Here is a 20,555-nt window from a genome sequence, read left to right as displayed (position 1 = left end):
TCTAAAGTAAATTTGACAGCATGATAATGATGGCAAAGTTGCTACCTACAAAATATTTGCCTACTTTAGCAATGTCAAATTTCCAGGTCACAATCGTATAATTTAAACAAAACAGTCATTAGCCTCCGTTCAGAATAACTGGGCTCATCACGAGGGCATCTTGAGAACGTTCATAACAATGGCATGGCGTGACAGTGACTGAGGTACAACCTATGAATATATATCAAAGATTAAGTTTAAAAAACAAATGTTTTAAACATGCAGTGAAAAAAAGAAGGTGTGTGTTTGTAGTATTGCACCCCATCTGCTGGTGATTGCACAATAAATGCATCCCTCCAGAGAGCTAAGGCCATCTTGAAATGTTCTCTTCCAAATAACTTAAGCTCTATATCAAAGTATTTTGAATTGATGTACTCAAGTAAACAGATCAATCACGTGTGTTAATGTAATCTTAGTTCATTTTCTAAGGCTTTATTAAACGGAGTAACTTGGCCAAGTAACAGACATTCACATCAACAGACATATACACACTCATGGGAAACAGGAGCATGCTTTTAAGATACAGTGGGGAGAACAAGTATTTGATACACTGCCGATTTTGCAGGTTTTCCTACTTACAAAGCATGTAGAGGTCTGTCATTTTTTATCATAGGTACACTTCAACTGTGAGAGACGGAATCTAAAACAAAAATCCAGAAAATCACATTGTATGATTTTTAAGTAATTAATTTGCATTTTATTGCATGACATAAGTATTTGATACATCAGAAAAAGGCAGAACTTAATATTTGGTACAGAAACCTTTGTTTGAATTACAGAGCATCATACGTTTCCTGTAGTTTTGACCAGGTTTGCACCACACTGCAGCAGCGATTTTGGCCCACTCCTCCATACAGACCTTCTCTAGATCCTTCAGGTTTTGGGTGCTTGTCACTGGGCAATACGGACTTTCAGCTCCCTCCAAAGATTTTCTATGGGTTCAGGTTCTGGAGACTGGCTAGGCCACTCCAGGACCTTGAGATGCTTCTTACGGAGCCACTCCTTAGTTGCCCTGGCTGTGTGTTTCGGGTCGTTGTCATGCTGGAAGACCCAGCCACGACCACACTTCAATGCTCTCTTACTGAGGGAAGGAGGTTGTTGGCAAGATCTCGCGATACATGGCCCCCTCCTCCTCCCCTCAACACGGTGCAGTCGTCCTGTCCCCTTTGCAAGAAAAGCATCCCCAAAGAATGTGTTTCCACCTCCATGCTTCACGGTTGGGATGGTGTTCTTGGGGTTGTACTCATCCTTCAAACACGGCGAGTGGAGTTTAGACCAAAAAGCTCTATTTTGTTCTCATCAGACCACATGACCTTCTCCATTCCTCCTCTGGATCATCCAGATGGTCACTTGGCAAACTTCAGACGGGCCTGGACATGCGCTGCCTTGAGCAGGGGGACCTTGCGTGCGCTGCAGGTTTTAATCCATGACGCGTAGTGTGTACTAATGGTTTTCTCTGAGGCTGTGGTCCCAAGCTCTCTTCAGGTCATTGACCAGTCCTGCTGTGTAGTTCTGGCTGATCCCTCACCTTCCTCATGATCATTGATGCACACGAGGTGAAGATCTTTGCATGGAGCCCCAGACCGAGGGTGATTGACCGTCATCTTGAACTTCTTCATTTTCTAATAATTGCGCCAACAGTTGTTGCCTTCTCACCAAGCTGCTTGCCTATTGTCCTGTAGCCCATCCCAGCCTTGTGCAGGTCTACAATTTTAGCCATGATGTCCTTACACAGCTCTCTGGTCTTGGCCATTGTGGAGAGGTTGGAGTCTGTTTGATTGAGTGTGTGGACAGGTGTCTTTTATACAGGTAACGAGTTCAAACAGGTGCAGTTAATACAGGTAATGAGTGGAGAACAGGAGGGCTCCTAAAAGAAAAACTAACAGGTCTGTGAGAGCCGGAATTCTTACTGGTTGGTAGGTGATCAAATACTTATGTCATGCAATAAAATGCAAATTAATTACTTAAAAAATCATACAATGTGATTTTCTGGATTTTTGTTTTAGATTCCGTCTCTCACAGTTGAAGTGTACCTATGATAACAATTACAGACCTCTACATGGTTTTGTAAGTAGGAAGACCTGCAAAATCGGCAGTGTATCAAATACTTGTTCTCCCCACTGTATCCTTTAAACTAAATCATTTTTACTGAACTTGAAAACATGTTGCTTGTTTGAGGAGAAATACTTACGATGGCATTGCTTAGGGTCCCATGAGAGGCTTGGACACAGCATCTTAAGTCACCTCCTTTTAGCTTTTTCTTGGGTACGTACATACCCGCTCAATAACCATATCTCATAGGCTGGGGGGCTCGCTTGGGATTACAATACACAAATTGGGCTCTTTTGATTTAGACTTATGCATCTCCTTTAAAAGAAAAGCACAAGCTGAACACTGCTGCTTTGGATCGTCTCAATCACCTTAAATTTTTACATCAAATGTCAAAAAGGCCGGTCACCTTGTAGCTGCAGTCCTCCAGCTCCTCTAGCAGGTGAGAGTGTCTCTTAAACGCACTGGGGGAGACATCGATTCTCCTGGAGGAGAACACAAAAGGAAAAGGAACAAGGTGAGTTGGATATGACTTCATCAAAGCATGTACTTAACACACTATAGTGTCAACGTATTTGAGAGTATTTAATTTGTTGAACACACACCTTTGCAGCTATATTGAATGCTTGACGTAAACTCATAGCAATCTGAAAAGAAGGCAGCCAATACTGGCTGACAGTTATGAGAAAGACTGCCTTACCTATGGATTTCTGGACTCTTCCTTGGCTTCATCAATTCCATCTCAGCGGCTTTTCTTTGGTACATGGCAAATCGCTCACTTAAAGTCATGCTTGAAGAGCTGAAATGTTGGGCTGCAAATGGAGGACAGATACAATATTTATATAGTCTTTCTAGTCAATGGACATCTCTAACAGACCAGAGCCTAATATTAGACTTTGGCGGGTAAGATATCTATTTCACCAGCCAMGTTGGCGGGTGTTCAGGGCTCCACTGTGCAAACATTTCACTTGCCTTTTTGTGAATAAAAAAAWWAAAAATAAAAGTCAAGTATGACCACATTTATTGTAAAATCGTCAAAGAACTACAAATCCTATATAGCCCATTCCACCTTGTGCTGCAACACTACCCGGCTGGGCTGTGCACACATGAAGAACTGAGTGAAAGATTCATTTTTAGAAACGCTGCATACAGGCATGAAAGTTTACTTGAAGCTAAAGTCTACTGAAGTGAGACTTTGTCCTTGTTTTGTTYACAAGCTAGGTTTTTTTTCTATGTATGAGTTTCAACTGCTAAGGAAGAGAAGATAACGCTCCTACCAAAAATGTTTATAGCTAACCCAAGATAGTGTCATTTTAGCAGAAAATATATATTTTGGCTGGTAAATAATCTGAGTGGCTGGTAGATTTACATCAAATCCTACAAAGGGACAAGTGATTGAACAGTCCATGGAACTAGTGAATATTTCAAAAGCTAAACCCCACTGCTGTCCTTGTTGTGTCTGTGGCTTCATAGACAGCACTTTATGGTCCCCAATAAGAGACCTTACCTTTGATGTAGTGCACAATGGTGACAATGTGCTGCGCAAACAGCTCCGAGGGGCTGCGTCTGAGCTGAGCCGCCTGAATATGCTGGAAGATGGAACGGAACTCTCCGTGATCTTTCTTAGCGGGATGCACCAGATCCCTGGACATACCACGCTCCTTGGTCAGACCTCCAGAGGAGCTGAGAAAGAGAGACCAGGTGGATCAAGCAGATACAAAACTGTTTTGTTCAAGACCGTGATGAGTTCCATAACATTTTTATCTTTCAGGCAGATCAAAAACTATCCCGTGTTAAAAATTATATTTTCAGAAAACATTAACCCTCCAAGCAGTCTGTTGATGAACAATAATGGTAATGCTGCTTACCTGGGCATCTTGTCAAAGGAGTTGATACTAAGCTCAAAGTCATCCCTCTTTCCAGAGGGCCTGAGTAGGGGTGACTCCACCCTAGAGACGGGGAATAGGGCCAGGGGCCTGTCCTTCTCCCTGCTACCTGAACCCCTAAGGGCCACGGTTACTATGGCTGGGGATGTACTGCTCTTCTCCTTGTCTTTCTTCTCCTTCTTCTTGGACTTCTCTTCTTTCTTGGAGGCCTGYTTGCGGCTGCGGTAGAGCTCCTCTTCCATGTGCTCCAGGTCTTCCACCACGTCGTCGGCCGTGTCTCTCAGTCTCTCCTCGTCCTTCCCTGGGGGGTAGTAATGGGGCTCGTCTTCCCACTTCCCAAACACGTCCCGTGTCGTCAGGGTGGCTCCTTTGGGCTTGGCCTCCTCTTCCGCCTCCCTCTCCCTCTCCCTCCCTGCAGCCTGAGACTTGAGGAAGGCCTCTTCAGCTTTGTCCAGGAAGGGCAGGGACTTATCRACCTTGGAGCTGAAGGAAGCTGCTGTTATGTTTAAGAGGCCACTGCTAGTCCTGCTCTTGCCTTTCTCTCTGCCGTCTCCGTCCGTGGTGCTTTGGTCCCTGTCCCGGCCATTCTCCCACTCTGCCGCCGCCTGCTGCTTTTTGCTCTTGTTTTCTGCCAAGAACCTGGACAATCAGACAGAGAAGTAAATGGACCTTTACAACATGTTATACAAAGGAGAATGTCTAGTTGTGTTACAGAATCCCAGTTTTCTAACAGGGCACTGATTAAATTAAAATGCATTTCGTCACAAGGGGTACAAATATTGGATGATCAACAAACAGAAAAGAAACAAACAAGACAGCACAACCATAGAGGTGACAACACCACAGAATGACATGTAACACTTACAATAGCATAGGTCTGGTATTGTAATAATTATACTTAATCACCACCTCCAAAATTAGGGGGATTTCATACAACTGAACCTACTTTCAATGCATAGCAGAGGACAACAGCCAGTGACTTTTTAAACGTTGTCACTTGCATTTGAAATGCGAAGAGGACTGCCATTGACAATGGCATACAGTTTTAGCTGTATTCAGGTAGCTGAGCACAGACTGAACAATTTTAAAAGAATAATTACAATCACAAACTGGGATGAAGAAAACTCAACAAAAATAAAATAAAACAAAACAAAACAGGTATGATAAAAGACAAATGTAGCAGAATATAATGGGAAGTATGGAACATACTTTTTGAAAGCAGAGGAAATGGCACTCTTATCGTCTGCCCTGGTGGGATCCTCCTTGCCAAGGAAGCCAAACCCGCTGAAGGAGGCGGTTGGCCCGGCCTTGGTGGAGCCCGGTGGGCTGTGGGTGGAGGGAGCACTGCCAGTGCTGCCGATGGTTCTCCACAACGGCCCTTTGGGTTCTGATTTTCCCTGGTTGGCAGCAACAGCAGGACTGCTGCGTTTGGGGCTGGTGTCATAGTCACTCAGACCCTGCCATTTCCCAGCAGAATCCTTATCATGACTACTGGCCTCTCCCCCCTGTCCTTCTGCCTGCTCCCCAGCCCCTCCTCCGCTCTCCCCCTTGGCCTCTGCTGGCGTAGGCGTGTCCTTTACATCCTTGGAGCCGGGCTTCCCCGAGCTAGGGCTGCTGCGGCGTTGCCGCGGGGACGAGGAGCGGGAGCGAGACGAGCTGTGGCGCCCCCGAGACCACCGAGAACCCCTGGAGGACGAGCGGTCAGAGTATCGAGACCGAGAGTGGCTGCGGCTGCCCGAGCGTTTCCTAGGAGTGCGGGAGCGTGAGCGGCCTCTCCTGGGGCTATGCGGACCGTGGTGATCCTGGTCGCGGTGTGGCCCGTCCCGGTAGCCACCCCCCCGCCAGTTGTTGGCTCTGTAGCCATAGCTGTTCCCTCCTCTCTGGTAACCACGGCGAGGGTAGAAGCCCCGGGTTCTACCGCGGAAGTAGAAGGGTCTGCGGAAGCCGCGGTTGTAGCCTCTCTGGTAACCCTGGTAACCCTGGTTGTTCTGGTAGTCTCTGGTGGGATAGTTCCTGCCGTGGGACGGAGAGTGAGATCTGGAGCGGGAGCGAGACCTGGAACTAGGAGAATAGAAGAAAACAGAAGAGGTATGTTAAAAGATATTGTGTAATCAACGCCCATACAAGTTTCAGGAGGTAGCCTAAAACATTGTAAACCACAAACACATGTTGAGATCCAGTCTGGTGTATTCAGACAGAGAGGAAAAGTGTTTTGTTTCGCCAGCCTGCACTTTGCCAACTCAGGTGTGCGTTTGCCCATCTCCAGACAATTCACTCACAGAGAACATGGAATAAACCCCACAGGGATTGACATTAAGTTCTCAAAAAGGCACTTACTTGCCCATTCCTCCAGTCAGGAGCAGTTTTTACTTGCCTGGAGATTATGGTCGCTTGACCAGAAAATGTAGTTGGCTAAACAGTAACACAACATTAACAGATCCAGAAAAAATTAAAAATAATCAGGTCAGAGCCCTATACTACGAATGTAGTTTGAGTTGGCGGAGTAAATTTGGTCAACTAAGTTCAACTTGGGATAACCGGTACCATGAATGTGGCTCACCTTTTAGCCAGGTAAATGTCTATGGCAATGAATCTTTCAGATCTAACCTGCTCCAGGGCAGGCTAAATCAGGGCTAACTACATTTATCCTAAATGAAGTGTCTGAGCCATGAGTTGAGGATCAATTTAAACCTGATTCCCTCCCTCTCGCAAATATTTAGTCATCATCTACTTCATTTGAGGAAGACAACAGATAAAATACTTTTCTAATCAAAATGTGTTTGTGTGCAAAAAAAAATTGTTAAAATAACTAGCACATTACCAATTTAGTAATGACAAATGCATTTGAAATTACTTAACACAATTATTTTATCATAGGAGTGTGAAAAAAAGGTGATTGTGCATTGATAACCACACCAAAGTAACACAATAAAAGACAGCACTTCTAAAAGTATATTTCACACCATACCCGGCTGAATTTGAAAGATATCTAAATTAAAGAAATGTTTTCGGTTCAAATGAAAGTGACTTGCCCATGGATTGATGTTTCAGCACTGTCTCAATGAAGAGTTTGGCATTCGACGAGCCATGTCAGACATGCATGCGCAGTTACAAGCCTGCTAGAGGCAGATGAGCAATATCCACCTTCGTAGTACGGATTGTTTGTAAATGATGTCTGAGTGTTGGAGTGTGCCCTTGGCTATCCATAAATAAGATGGAATGTGAAGCTAACTTCAGTTTTAAAAAAAGAAGAAAAAAAATAAAGAAAACTGAGTAGACCTAGCTTGCTTCTTAGTATACCCCTCAGCAATGGTAGAAAAAGTACTCAAATGTCATTCTTGAGTAAAAGTAAAGATACCTTAATGGATAATGATTCACGTAAAAGAGAAAGCCTCCCAGTAAAATACTACTTGAGTAAAAGTATTTGGTTTGAAATATAATTAAGTATCAATAGTAAATGCAATTGCTAAAATATACTTAAGTATCAAAAGTGAAAGTATAAATAATTTAAAATTCCTTATATTAAGCAAACCGGACCACACAATTTGCTAGACTTATTTATTCACGGTACTACTTACTACTTAAGTAGTACTTTAAAGTGTTTTTACTTAAGTACTTTACACAACTGCCCCTCAGGTGTATTCAATAGCTGGGAGTGAATTAAGCAAACAGCACAGACTATCAGGCAACAAAAAAAAAGACTGTAAATTAACTGGTTGTGCTCCAAGTGGATGGGACTGAGGGACTGTGTTAATGGAGTATTCTGTCCACTCGGGGGAGCTACAAAACCATACACTACATCACCAATTACAACTCAGCCAGAGTTCAACTCAGCAAATATACTACTGCTGCCATTTTCCTCTGGAGTCTCAACATTCAAACATCTTCACTTCAAGGTGCCCTTTGACCAGATGGAAAGAGCAGGAGAAGTGCCCATTCTAGCATTATATGGAATAAAATAGCCAGCGTTTCTTACGAAAACAAATCAAATGTAGGCCTATTCATGCAAATGTAGCCACAAGCCAATGCATTTGGTTAAATCCTGGAGCATAAAAGTCTGCTATCTAGGTCTAACACCTTTCGAAAAGTTTAAGATCATGTCTTGCCTGTTACACACACAGGGAGAAGATTCTTACATCTGTCTTAAATCAATAATGTACAAAGAATGAAATGGAAAACCCCATTGTGGTAGCAGTAGAAGTACAATAACATTGAAAGTACCGTGCCTACAGTACATCAGCACACCTTACATATCATGGAAAATACTAACTAGCAGGCAAATTTTTTAAATGACGAATGCAAATTGGGGCCTCACAACAAAACCCAAATTAGAACCCATGCAGCAAGCAAACCGGAGATTAGTTTCTACCCATCAAATCACGTTTTATTGGTCACATACACGTGTTTAGCAGATGTTATTGCGGGTGTAGCGAAATTMTTGTGCTTCTAGCTCAGACAGTGCAGTAATATCTAACAAGTAATATCTAATAATTACACAACACACCATGTACAGCAGAGGGGTTGGGGGGAACCCCCAAACAGCCAAATCCGTCATGTAAGCCTCTAATAAAATCCCCCATAACTTACCGCTTGCGCCTTTTCATTGGAATATTCTGGAGGTGATGTGCTAAGCAGTGAGCAACATATAACACTCACAGTAGTGAGGGACTCCCCATGTCTGGTGAGGGCGCATGTGGAGGGACTGGAGCAGTGGAAAGAGGCGGTACACATTGGGCCAAAACAGGAAGCATTTTCACTCTAATCCTTGAAGGGAGTGGGGAGAAGGGGGTTTGGCCTGGGTTCTCCCCCCCACACCTCCCTTCTGCCAATTCCTTCTCTCTTTATAAAAGTATGCACTTCCAGCCATTACTTTCCCCTTGGACAAATCACTCAAATGTATGTCACTTGTCTTATGCATTGTTGACCATTAAACTGACAGAGCGTCCTGTTTTGAGCCTAAAGCATGGCATAAAAACAACATCTCCTGCCAGAGTGGGATCAAACTTTAACAATAGCCTACTTAATATCAATATGTATTTTAATTACAAAGCTCAGTCATGAAAAACTAAGTTGTGACGTAACTGACGCCGGGCCCATATAATTCCTCATTAAAGTCCTAACAGCTGAAAACGTACCGACAAAGTGCTGAACGCTGTCTGGCAACCCTTCAACTTCAGAGCAAAGAACCAACCGAAATTATGAGTCAAATCAAAAGGATTTAAGTATTCCTCTGAAACAAAAGGCTGACTAAATCATTTATCAAAACTGATGGCGTCACTCCCTGCATGTTATGTAAGTGCACTATTTTATTATGTCACTCACAAAATGTACAACTCAACAGAAGACTGGAGCGAGGTTTTGTAACAGGCCCTATAATGTGTCATCTGGAAAAGAGGCTGTAGACTGTACCAGAGCATTGATACTAGGGCCAGGATGATACCAGTTTTGCGATACTCATTAGTATTGTGGCAAGGAAACAAAACACTAAGCGGATTTAACCTCTTTAGGAAAACAGCCCTCATGTTGGAAATAAACATCATCATGGTGTCATTAAGTCACATTTATTTATTTTCCTAGCTATAGCACACAATATTTAGCATACAGGAGGTTAAAGAGTAACTTTCAAGGAGAAACATTTTAGGCTTAGTTATACTAACACACTTCAATTCTGGTTTTCATTTTGACAGTTCGTTGCAAAAGTGATATACACCGACTGTACAAATCATTAGGGGCACCTTCTTAATATTGAGTTGGACCCCGCTTTGCCCTCAGAACAGCCTCAGTTCGTTGGGGCATGGACTCTACAAGGTGTCGAAAGTATTCCACAGGGGTGCTGGCCCATGTTGACTCCAATGCTTCCCACAGTTGTGTCAAGTTGGCTGGATGTCCTTTGGGTGGTGGACCATTCTTGATACACACGGGAAACTGTTGACCAGCAGCGGTGCAGCTCTTGACACTCAAACCGGTGTGCCTGGCACCTACCACACCCCGTTCAAAGGCACTTAAATATTTTGTCTTTCCCATTCACCTTCTGAATGACACACATACACAATACATGACCCAATTGTCTCAAGGCGTAAAAAAAAAACCGTCTCCTCTCCATCTACACTGATTGAAGTGAATTTAACAAGTGACATCGACAAGGGATCATAGCTTTCACCTGGATTCACCTTGTCAGTGTATTTTGGTCTTTTGGTAGTAAATCTAGTTCGTAGGCTACACTCCCTTCTAGATGTGCTGAGTGGTACCACCTCAAGGCAAGAAAATCCACCCCATGGGATTTGAACTTACACCTCAAGTAGCAATAGATGTCAGGAACTCGGCGCCTTACCACCGTGAGCTAACTGTCCAGAGCCGTATTTGCTTACAATGCACATATTTTTATTATCAGAGTGTGCCAGTGCACTTCTGGTAAGTATGCTTTAGTGAGAATGTGTTGGGATCAGGTACAACTACATTTACCCACCACCAAAATAAATATTTGAGCAATTCCCACAACTTCTCACCTGAATGCATTTTTTTACAAATTTAAAGTGTAGGGCAAAGGCTCAAATTGGAGTTGAGAGTTACCCTTTAAAAAGGACCAAAGAGTTTGTCGGCTTCGTGTTTTCATTTTGCTATAAAAAATGTTTWAAAAAACGTTTTTAAATGTGTGATACTGGTATTGTCACAGCCTCAATGGATACAGCACATCAGCCTTAATATGAAGAGAGGTTAGTCTTCTAGTAGCAAAAGAAGAGCAAGCGATAAACATACATTAGTTGAAAGTTTGTTTTACCAAAATATTCTAAGAATCGATATAGCCCAACTCAAGGCTGAAGAACAGGAGATACACATATTCAAATCTCATAGTGGGTAGGCTTTCCATCCCAGTAATCCTATGAGAAACAGGACTGGATTACAACTTCATACAGTAAGGCAGTGGTCCCCAAACTTTGAGTCGAGATCACAGAGTCAAAATGAAGGCCAAGTTCTACCGCTCAGAATTCTTTTAAACATAACATTTAAAAAAAACGTAAGTCTGTGCAACACTAACCTATTAAAACAGTTCTGTAACAATGAGGTTTGTAGTAGGCTATAGGCCAAATACATTATCACTGCATATTGGTTATGCTCAAACTGTCCTGCCAATGTTCTTCTCAGACCATAAAAATATATATATTTTAAAACTTGAGGAATATGATCACACTGGTTATAGATCATCACTTGTGGTATTACACAGCTGAGCGAGCATACATTTAAATAAATATGTTTTTATTTTATTTTACTGGACTGATTGTGCATGCATCTGATGGTCTGTCTCAGTGGAGGGAGAGCATCAGAAGTTCAGCCTCCCACCGTCAGACAGTCCCTTAGCCCTCCAATGTAGACTGACCAAAAAGGGGACAGTCTTCCAGCTGATAGCAAAAATCAAGTCATACCACATTATTTCTGCCTCATGCACAAATTCATGTTGTTACTCCTATGACCAGAGAAAGTGATATTCCTCTATATTAAAAAACACATCTACCAATAATAACTCCAGCCTATCAATACATTTTGCTACTAATTTATTGAAGCTGCAATGCTGGTTGCAGCGCGAGTGGCGAAGCACATTTCATGGCTTATAAACGTGTTGAATAAAAACGTAAACATGAACTCACTCAAAAACAGGAGCTCTGTTGTATTTGTTGATACTCTCTCTTTAGTCATGGTTTTTGACATTTTGAAATCACAGTATCAACTTACTTTTCTGTGCGTTTGAGGAAGCTGCAGACAGACACAGAGGGGTCAATTGGTGGGAAAAACAAGTTCACATTGGTTATACCAGAACTGTGATTAGGTGCATGTCATTTTTCTTATTTAAATTGTTACTAAGCCACAAACAATGTCATTAAATCATTGTTCAAAACAAAAAAACAGTATTAGGCCTAGTTATTAAAAAATATATATATATAGTCTATAGAATGATTTTCAAATTGGTAGGGCCATGTTTCTCTTATCCATAAAAATACTCTGATATCAGTTATTAGCTTACCTTTTAAAAACAAATATTATAGCCATATCAAGTGTAGGCCATTGTTATTTCATCTTGATCATCTAGGTATGCRCATTTGCGGCATTCTTCCATTACGCTTCATGTCCACCAGATGCAAACTGTGTTCCGGCGGAAGTCATTCATTGTCAATGGAGCAGTCCGTAACGCTAACTTTTAGCTAGTTGAAAAGTGAAGCACTTGGACATCAAGTACGGAAAATGCTGGCTAGACATCCAGAAAAAAAATGCATCTGGTGGACATCGGGCATTAGGCTACATTTGCTTTTTGGTCGCAATTTAAGGTTAGGAATAAGGTTAGTAGTGTGGTTAAGGTTAAAATCACATTTTATGAAGAGAAATTGYAGAAATAAGCTGGCTTTATGACTTTGTGGCTGTGGTAACTAGTGACGAACGCTACTTTCCGACATAAAAAGGAAGTGATGGGATTTCACTTATAGTATAGCCTGCCTTATGCTAAATCAGAAGGGGGAAAACGATGGCTGACTTGGTGGAAAAGAAAGCAGGTCTTCGCTTTCAGGCCGAATGATAAAGGTGAGGGATCAGCAGCAGACCTGACCGAAGTCAATTGCAGAATATGCAAAAAAAATTATCAGGTCAAAGGACCTCCGTCAACATTAACAAGTGAATCATCCTGTTGAGTGCGCTACTCTGGGGCAGAAAAGGTGAACATGTTTGTGCTCCTTGCCAGAAACCTTTAGGCCTACCTAAGACTTGGCAACAAAAACAACTAGACCTAATGGTTCCACATTGCACTTCAATGTTTAAATGGAGCCTATATTCAAAATACATATCTTATAGGCAAAAATACTCTGTCAAATCTTGAAAGACTTATTTGCTTTTTTTTACTATTTTATTTTGTATGCCTATATTTAGGATTTGTACAGTTTGTTAGGCAAAAGGCATAGCCTGGATAATAGGCCTATTCGTTTTAAGCCTAAAACAATGTTCATGCAAGTGTTAATAGCTTTCTGACTGTTGTCAACTTTTATATAAAAAGKTATTCAAAATAAAGTTGTTTTTCCAGACAACTATGACACCAACTCATCATCGATGAATTGATTAATTGAAAGATTGATTAATTGAAAGTTCTGCTACGGGAGATTATATGCCCAGTTTACGGACATTAATAAACACTTCGCAAATATTAGTTTAACTTTTATTGATAGTAGCCTATGTGTAGGTCTATAGACTATTGTTAGTTTGGTTTGCAAGGAGAGAGTCTCTCTCTGAGTAGGCTAGGCCAACAAGTCACATTCAAATCAAATGGGGAGAAAAAGGGGAAATTAAGATTTTTAAACAATAAGCCAGACAGTGTCTGCTGTAAAAGGCCCATGATCATCATCCAACATTGGAGAGGAGAGGGAAAAACAACAAAAAACACGTTAGGCCCCATCTGACATTTTGCGCTGCTTTGGTGCCCTCCATTCTTTCTACATTGTTCTCTTGCATTAGCAACTACCACACATGTATTGAACATTTTAGGTTATGGCAAATAGGGAATAGGCCATTTGGCATGTCGCCCTGCTGTGTGCTTGCTGCCCTGCCAGACTCAAATATGCTAAAACATAGTTTGTGACATCACAACGTCATCATCATCGACGATGGCTGAAAAACATTGTTGATAGAAGATGCAATCGTAAAAAAAATTACAGAAATGTTTCACAATTGACCACCAAATAGGGGAAGGAAGTTCAAATAAACCTCACCTGTAGCGGTGCTTCCTGGATCTGGAGCGGCTTCTCGAGCGAGACCGCGTGTAAGACCGGGATCTGGACTTTGATCTGGAGCGGGACCGTGCAGGGGAATCTGGAGCCTTGGACATCTCCGCAGTCACAACTGTCTAGAGGTTTACCTGTCCAACAACAGGGTGATGTTAGTATGCACTGGGTAATACACTTGTGCTTTAGACAGTTCTCAACTTTCCTGCCTGTTGAACAAAATTGATACGCCTAAAACCAGGAAGTTGCCATCCTTGAAATAAGCACAGATCTACAAYAAAACTAGTTTATTTGCAAAAATATACAGTACTAGTCAAAGTTTGGACACACCTACTCATCATTCAAGTGTTTTTCTTCATTTTACCATTTTCTACATTGTAGAATAATAGTGAACACATCAAATCTATGAGATAACACATACGGAATCATATAGTAACCAAARAAAGTGTTAAACAAATCAAATTAAATTTTCTATTTGAGATTCTTCAAAGTAGCTACCCTTCGCCTTGATGACAGCTTTGCACACTCTTGGCATTCTCTCAACCAGCTTCATGTCACCTGGAATGCATTTCAATTAACAGGTGTGTCTTGTTAAAAGTACATTTGGAATTTCTTTCCTTCTTAATGCATTTGAGCCAATCAGTTGTGTTGTGACAAGGTAGGGGTGGTATACAGAAAATAGCCCTATTTGGTAAAAGACCAAGTCCATATTATGGCAAGAACAGCTCAAATAAGCAAAGTGAAACAACAGTCCAAAATTACTTTAGGACATGAAGGTCAGTCAATGTGGAAAATTTCAAGAACTTTGGACATTTCTTCAAGTGCAGTCTCAAAAACCATCCAGCGCTATGATGAAACTGGCTCTCATGAGCACCGCCACAGGAAAGGAAGACCCAGAGTTATGAGGATAAGTTCATTAGAGTTACCAGCTTCAGAAATTGCAGCCCAAATAAATGCGTCACTGAGTTCTAGTAACAGACATCTCAACATCCACTGTTCAGAGGAGACTGAATCAGGCCTTCATGGTCAAATTGCTGCAAATAAACCACTACTAAAAGGACACCAATAAAGAAGAAGATACTTGCTTGGGCCAAGAAACACGATTAATGGACATTAGACCGGTGGAAATCTGTCCTTTGGTCTGATGAGTCCAAATTTGAGATTTTTGGCTCCAACCGCTGTGTCTTTGTGAGACGCAGAGTATGTTAACGAATGATCTCTGCATGTGTGGTTCCCACCGTGAAGCATGGAGTAGGAGGTGTGATGGTGCTTTGCTGGTGACACTGTCAGTGATTTATTTCGAATTCAAGGCACACTTAACCAGCATGGCTACCACAGTATTCTGCAGTGATACGCCATCCCATCTGGTTTGCGCTTAGTGGGACAATCGTTTGTTTTTTAACAGGACAATGCCCTGAAACACACCTCCAGGCTATGTAAGGGCTATTTGACCAAGAAGGAGARTGATTCAAGTGCTGCATCAGACTACCTGGCCTCCACAATCACCCGACCTCAACCCAATTGAGATGGTTTGGGATGAGTTGGACCGCAGAGTGAAGGAAAAGCAGCCAACAAGTGCTCAGCATATGTGGGAACCCCTTCAAGACTGTTGGAAAAGCATTCCTCATGAAGCGGGTTGAGAGAATGCCAAGAGTGTGCAAAGCTGTCATCAAGGTAAAGGGTGGCTACTTTGAATAATCTCAAATATAAAACACTTTTTTGGTTACTACATGATTCAATGTGTTATTCCATAGTTTTGATGTCTGCACTATTATTCTACAATGTAGAAAATAAAAACTTGAATGAGTAGGTGTCCAAAATGTTGACAAATACTGTATATAAATCACATCACTACACAACTTAAAAACAATGTCCAAGAAAATCAACTCTACAAATTCAAAATCATGGTTCCCAGAGAATCTTTGAGCCTATCAGCAACCAGAGGCCTGTCTGACTATGTCCCAAATGCCACCCTATACCTACAGACCCTGGTCAAAAGTAGTGCACTATATAAGGCAGGGGTTGTCAACAGACGAATCTAGTTGATTTAGGGAATAGGTGCCATTTGAGACAGCCTATTTCTAGAGCTGTTGTGACCTCAGGTCTGAAACAATGGCTTGACACCTTGTCCCCTGTCTACAAGACCCACTGCCTAGCGGCCCTCACCTGCTTAACCCCTGCCTGTCACCGGCAGTACCGCCAAAAGCCCCCCACGACCTTCACGGCGAGTGTGGAAAAAGGCTAAACCTGGCACTGGCTAAAAATAGAAACTACACTGTCCGAATATATAACAAGACGGTGGAGAGAATGACGAGGAATGCTTTTAGCGCCAGCTTTATCCTGCAGCCATATCCATAGTGCATGATAGTGCAGGTGGGGGCTGGGAATAGAGCAGCACTATTTCGGACACAAGATACACAGCCTCTGGCAACTCCATGGGGATAATGGCTGGCTCTGCTTCAGATACACATAAGCTTAATATTCAGCCCAAAGGACAGGTGCCTCAAACAGAAAGGAGGGATGGGGACGTAGTCCAAGATCAGACATAACACGAAGGATTTGAACATAGCTTTTAAAAGCCTGACAGAAATCTAGTGCTCCGGCCTAAACAACATCCTTCTGAATATCAGGCAGCACAAACGTGTTTTATATTGTTTTCCTTGTTATCTTTTCTCGTAACTTCACGTCTACCTTCCAGCCACACAATCATCTCAGGGGTGTCAAACTCATTCCATGGAGGGCATAATATCTGCTGGGTTTTGTTTCTCTTTCAAATAAGACCTACAAAACCAGGTGAGGGGAATTGCTTACTAATCAGCTACCTTAATTCATCAAACAAGTACAAGGGAGGAGTGAAAAGCCAGACACTCGGCCCTCTGTGGAATGAGTTTGACATGTGATCTWGGACAAGTCAAAAGCAACTGGCTTCCTCACACGTGTATCAATATAAAATTGGACACAATGTACCATCATCTAACAGTGCAGTCTTCTCTGGAATAGCACAGGAGGAAGACAAGTAAACAAAATGATGCAACTGGGTACTTATTGTAGGGTTAGGATGTCAAATTTGGTATTCAAATGTATTTTGGAAACACTTTTTCCCAATAATACACAAGTATTACAATTATTTTTTATTCTTCTGTAGTACTGTTAGCGATGGAGAAAAATTGACAGTAGAGGACACTATGGCCCAAATGGGCCAGGAGAGTGGCAGAAGTCAGGGGTCAAGTGCTCGCATTTTTCTATTTCATTGCTAACAAAACATTATTTCAAATATTTAGAGGAGTTAACTTTAAGGTAGTCCACATACATAACACTAACTAGCAATGCATAAAGACTCTGTTAAACAATTAGGCCTAACCTTTGCATTTGCTCATAGCGAATAAGGATGCACTGCACACACCATCAAAAGGTAGGCGGCGTAAATCATTTATCAATTAAAATCGATTGCAAGCATTTCACGGCACCTGCAATAACATCTGCAAATCTGTGTATGCGACTAAGGAACTTAGATTTTGATTTCTTGTCCAAGCAGTATTTCAACCACAAACAAATGTTTTTCTTCAATCAACTGCCTAAATATGATTAACTTGTTCTCACAGGTTGTATCTATACATTGCAATCAACACAATGATGAGCATTTGCAATTTTGCACTTGTAGGCCTATTTCTTGCCTATTGTTCTCACCAAACCAGTTAGAGCCTAATGTTGGGACATAGGCTATAATGAGTAGCCTAATACAGAAAAGACAGAGGTAGACCTATGATAAACAAGGCTGTCTACTGGTTAATAATTAGCAACGGAAGGTTTGTATGCAAATCCTCACTGTCTGATGCTCCTTTCCTCATTCCCATGGCTGTGCAGTGSATCCTGCAGAGTGCATGTTACAAGCACTGTATTGTATTTACTCCGCAATGCCTTCCTTCACTTTCCCTGGCCCGCATTATCAACCTTATTCATCAAAACTGGCTTTCTCTGTCTACATCCCAAATAGCACCCTATTCCCTACATAGTGCACTACTTTTGACCAGATCCCTAAAAGTAGTGCGCTATGTAGTGAATAAGGTGCCATTTGGGACAAACACTTACCCCCTCTCGAACTTAAGTCAAGAAATCAGAACAGAGAATAAATATTTCACAATGTGTTGTTCTTCCACTTCTTGAACAGTATGCTGGTAAGGGGTTGTAGTGTGCAAACGAGACAAGGGCGGTGGGGTCACGGGAAGTGTTGACACATCATGTACAACACAGGAAATCTGACAGAATGTTCCTTTACAACCTAGGTATCTAGATCCTCAGCTTTCAGATTCTGAAGAACATGGCTTTTTGACTTCGCTATGTTACTCATTCAGACCTAAAAGTTTACACTTCAACTAAGCAGTAGTCTCTCACAGAGAGTAGTGCAAGTCACATAACCTGAACTTTAGCTGGGTATTTCACAGTAAGAGGCTTCTAATTCTGGTCAACATACAGGCAGACAAAAAGAGCCTGTGGTTACTAAATGTGGGACCTATCCTAGTGCAMACGCAGGCCTAGCATATACACTACCGTTTAAAAGTTTGGGGTCACTAATACCCTGACTACATCGCATGCGCGAGCGTTGCAAAATAAATTTAGAAATCTATATTATTCAATTAWTGCGCGCTCGCCAACGAGAAGTCAGTTCTATTTGTGACGCAGATCGCGCTGCAAGTCCTGCCTCTCCCATCTCCTCATTGGTTTATAGAAGCAGGTACTAGAGGTCGACCGATTAGGATTTTTTCAACGCCGATACCGATTATTGGAGGACCAAAAAAAGCAGACACCGATTAAATCGGACAATTTTATTTATTTATTTATTTGTAATAATGACAATTACAACAATACTGAATGAACACTTTTATTTTAACTTAATATAATACATCATTTTAGCCTAAAATAAATAATGAAACATGTTCAATTTGGTTTAAATAATGCAAAAACAAAGTGTTGGAGAAGAAAGTAAAAGTGCAATATGTGCCATGTAAAAAAGCTAACGTTTAAGTTCCTTGCTCAGAACATGAGAACATATGAAAGCTGGTGGTTCCTTTTAACATGAGTCTTCAATATTCCCAGGTAAGAAGTTTTAGGTTGTAGTTAATATAGGACTATTCATCTCTATACTATTTGTATTTCATATACCTTTGACTATTGGATGTTCTTATAGGCACTTTAGTATTGCCAGTGTAACAGTATAGCTTCCGTCCCTCCACTCGCCCCTACCTGGGCTCGAACCAGGAACACATCGAAAACAGCCACCCTCGAAGCATCGTTATGCATTTCTCCACAAACGCCRCGGCCCTTGCAAAGCAAGGGGAACAACTACTTCAAGGTCTCAGAGCGAGTGCCGTCACCGATTGAAACGCTATTAGCGCACACCCCGCTAACTAGCTAGCCATTTCACATCGGTTACACCAGCCTAATCTTGGGAGTTGATAGGCTTGAAGTCATAAACAGCTCAATGCTTGAAGCACAACGAAGAGCTGCTGGCAAATGCACGAAAGTGCTGTTTGAATGAATGCTTACGATCCTGCTGCTGCCTACCACCACTCAGTCAGACTGCTCTATCAAATATCAAATCATAGACTTAATTATAACATAATAACACACAGAAATACGAGCCTTAGGTCATTAATATGGTCAAATCCGGAAACTATCATTTCGAAAACAAAACGTTTATTCTTAGTGAAGTACGGAACCATTCTGTATTTTATCTAACGGGTGGCATCCCTAAGTATAAATATTGCACAACCTTCAATGTTATGTCATAATTATGTACAATTCTGGCAAATTAATTACGGTCTTTGTTAGGAATAAATGGTTTTCACACAGTTCGCAACGAGCCAGGCGGCCCAAACTGCTAACCCTAACCGCTTGCACGGAACGCAAGAGAAGTGACACAATTTCCCTAGTTAAAAGTTAGTCATGTTAGCAGGCAATATTAACTAAATATGCAGGTTAAAAATCTATACTTGTGTATTGATTTTAAAGAAAGGCATTGATGTTTATGGTTAGGTACACATTGGTGCAATGACAGTGMTTTTTTCGCGAATGCKCTTGTTAAATCCTCACCCGTTTGGAAAAGTAGGCTGTGATTAGATGAGAAAATAACAGGCACCGCATCGATTATATGCAACGCAGGACACGCTAGATAAACTAGTAATATCMTCATCCATGTGTAGTTAACTAGTGATTATGTAAAGGTTGATTGTTTTTTTATAAGATAAGTTTAATGCTCGCTAGCAACTTACCTTGGCTTCTTGCTGCACTCGCGTATGGTTAGAGCATTGGACTAGTAACCGGAAGGTTGCAAGATCTAATCCCCGAGCTGACAAGTTAAAAATCTGTCGTTCTGCCCATGAACAAGGCAGTTAACCCACCATTCCTAGGCCGTCATTGAAAATAAGAATGTGTTCTTAACTGACTTGCCTAGTTAAATTAAAGGTTAAAAAAATATAAAAAAATGTTKWTTTTWTTKTWTTTTTTTAAATCGGCCACAATCGGTGTCCAAAAATGCCGATTACCGATTGTTATGAAAACTTGAAATCGGCCCTAATTAATCGGCCATTCTGATTAATCGGTTGACCTCTAGCAGGTACCCACGTGCCATCTCCTCATTGGTTATACCCACATGGGTGACTGAAAGACGAACAAGGTCAGTGGAGGTAATGCACCATAATTTATGAAAGTTGCCAATCGCAATATAAAGTCCAGGGAATAGAAAGCCTGGAAGGAGGATAGATGACTAGAAACGAGTCGGTTGACCGTTTTATGTGTGGATTAATTGTCGGAGTAGAGGACCTTGTGC

At 41.7% G+C, this 20,555-nt stretch overlaps 1 protein-coding gene across 6 annotated transcripts in view; it reads right to left on the bottom strand.

Moving 5' to 3' along the window:
- Nucleotides 1–20,555, bottom strand: part of thrap3b (thyroid hormone receptor associated protein 3b) — a 29,924-nt gene that overhangs the window by 5,455 nt on the left and 3,914 nt on the right. For all 6 annotated transcript variants that reach the window (XR_011474438.1, XR_002876032.3, XR_002876033.2 and 3 more), the window contains exons 2-7: nt 13,718–13,863; nt 5,184–6,035; nt 3,957–4,613; nt 3,596–3,771; nt 2,789–2,900; nt 2,498–2,573 (exon numbers count right to left, since the gene is read on the bottom strand). Coding sequence is in view for 2 of the 6 variants with exons in the window: in XM_023974648.2 (XP_023830416.1) it covers nt 2,498–2,573; nt 2,789–2,900; nt 3,596–3,771; nt 3,957–4,613; nt 5,184–6,035; nt 13,718–13,833 (1,989 nt within the window). In the remaining 4 variants the exon portion in view is untranslated. The remainder of the gene's footprint in view (nt 1–2,497; nt 2,574–2,788; nt 2,901–3,595; nt 3,772–3,956; nt 4,614–5,183; nt 6,036–13,717; nt 13,864–20,555) is intronic.

The sequence above is a fragment of the Salvelinus sp. IW2-2015 genome, linkage group LG30 (genome assembly GCF_002910315.2).
Source record: "Salvelinus sp. IW2-2015 linkage group LG30, ASM291031v2, whole genome shotgun sequence".
NCBI classification, from domain to species: domain Eukaryota; kingdom Metazoa; phylum Chordata; class Actinopteri; order Salmoniformes; family Salmonidae; genus Salvelinus; species Salvelinus sp. IW2-2015.
This window is presented reverse-complemented; position numbering and strand designations above follow the sequence as displayed.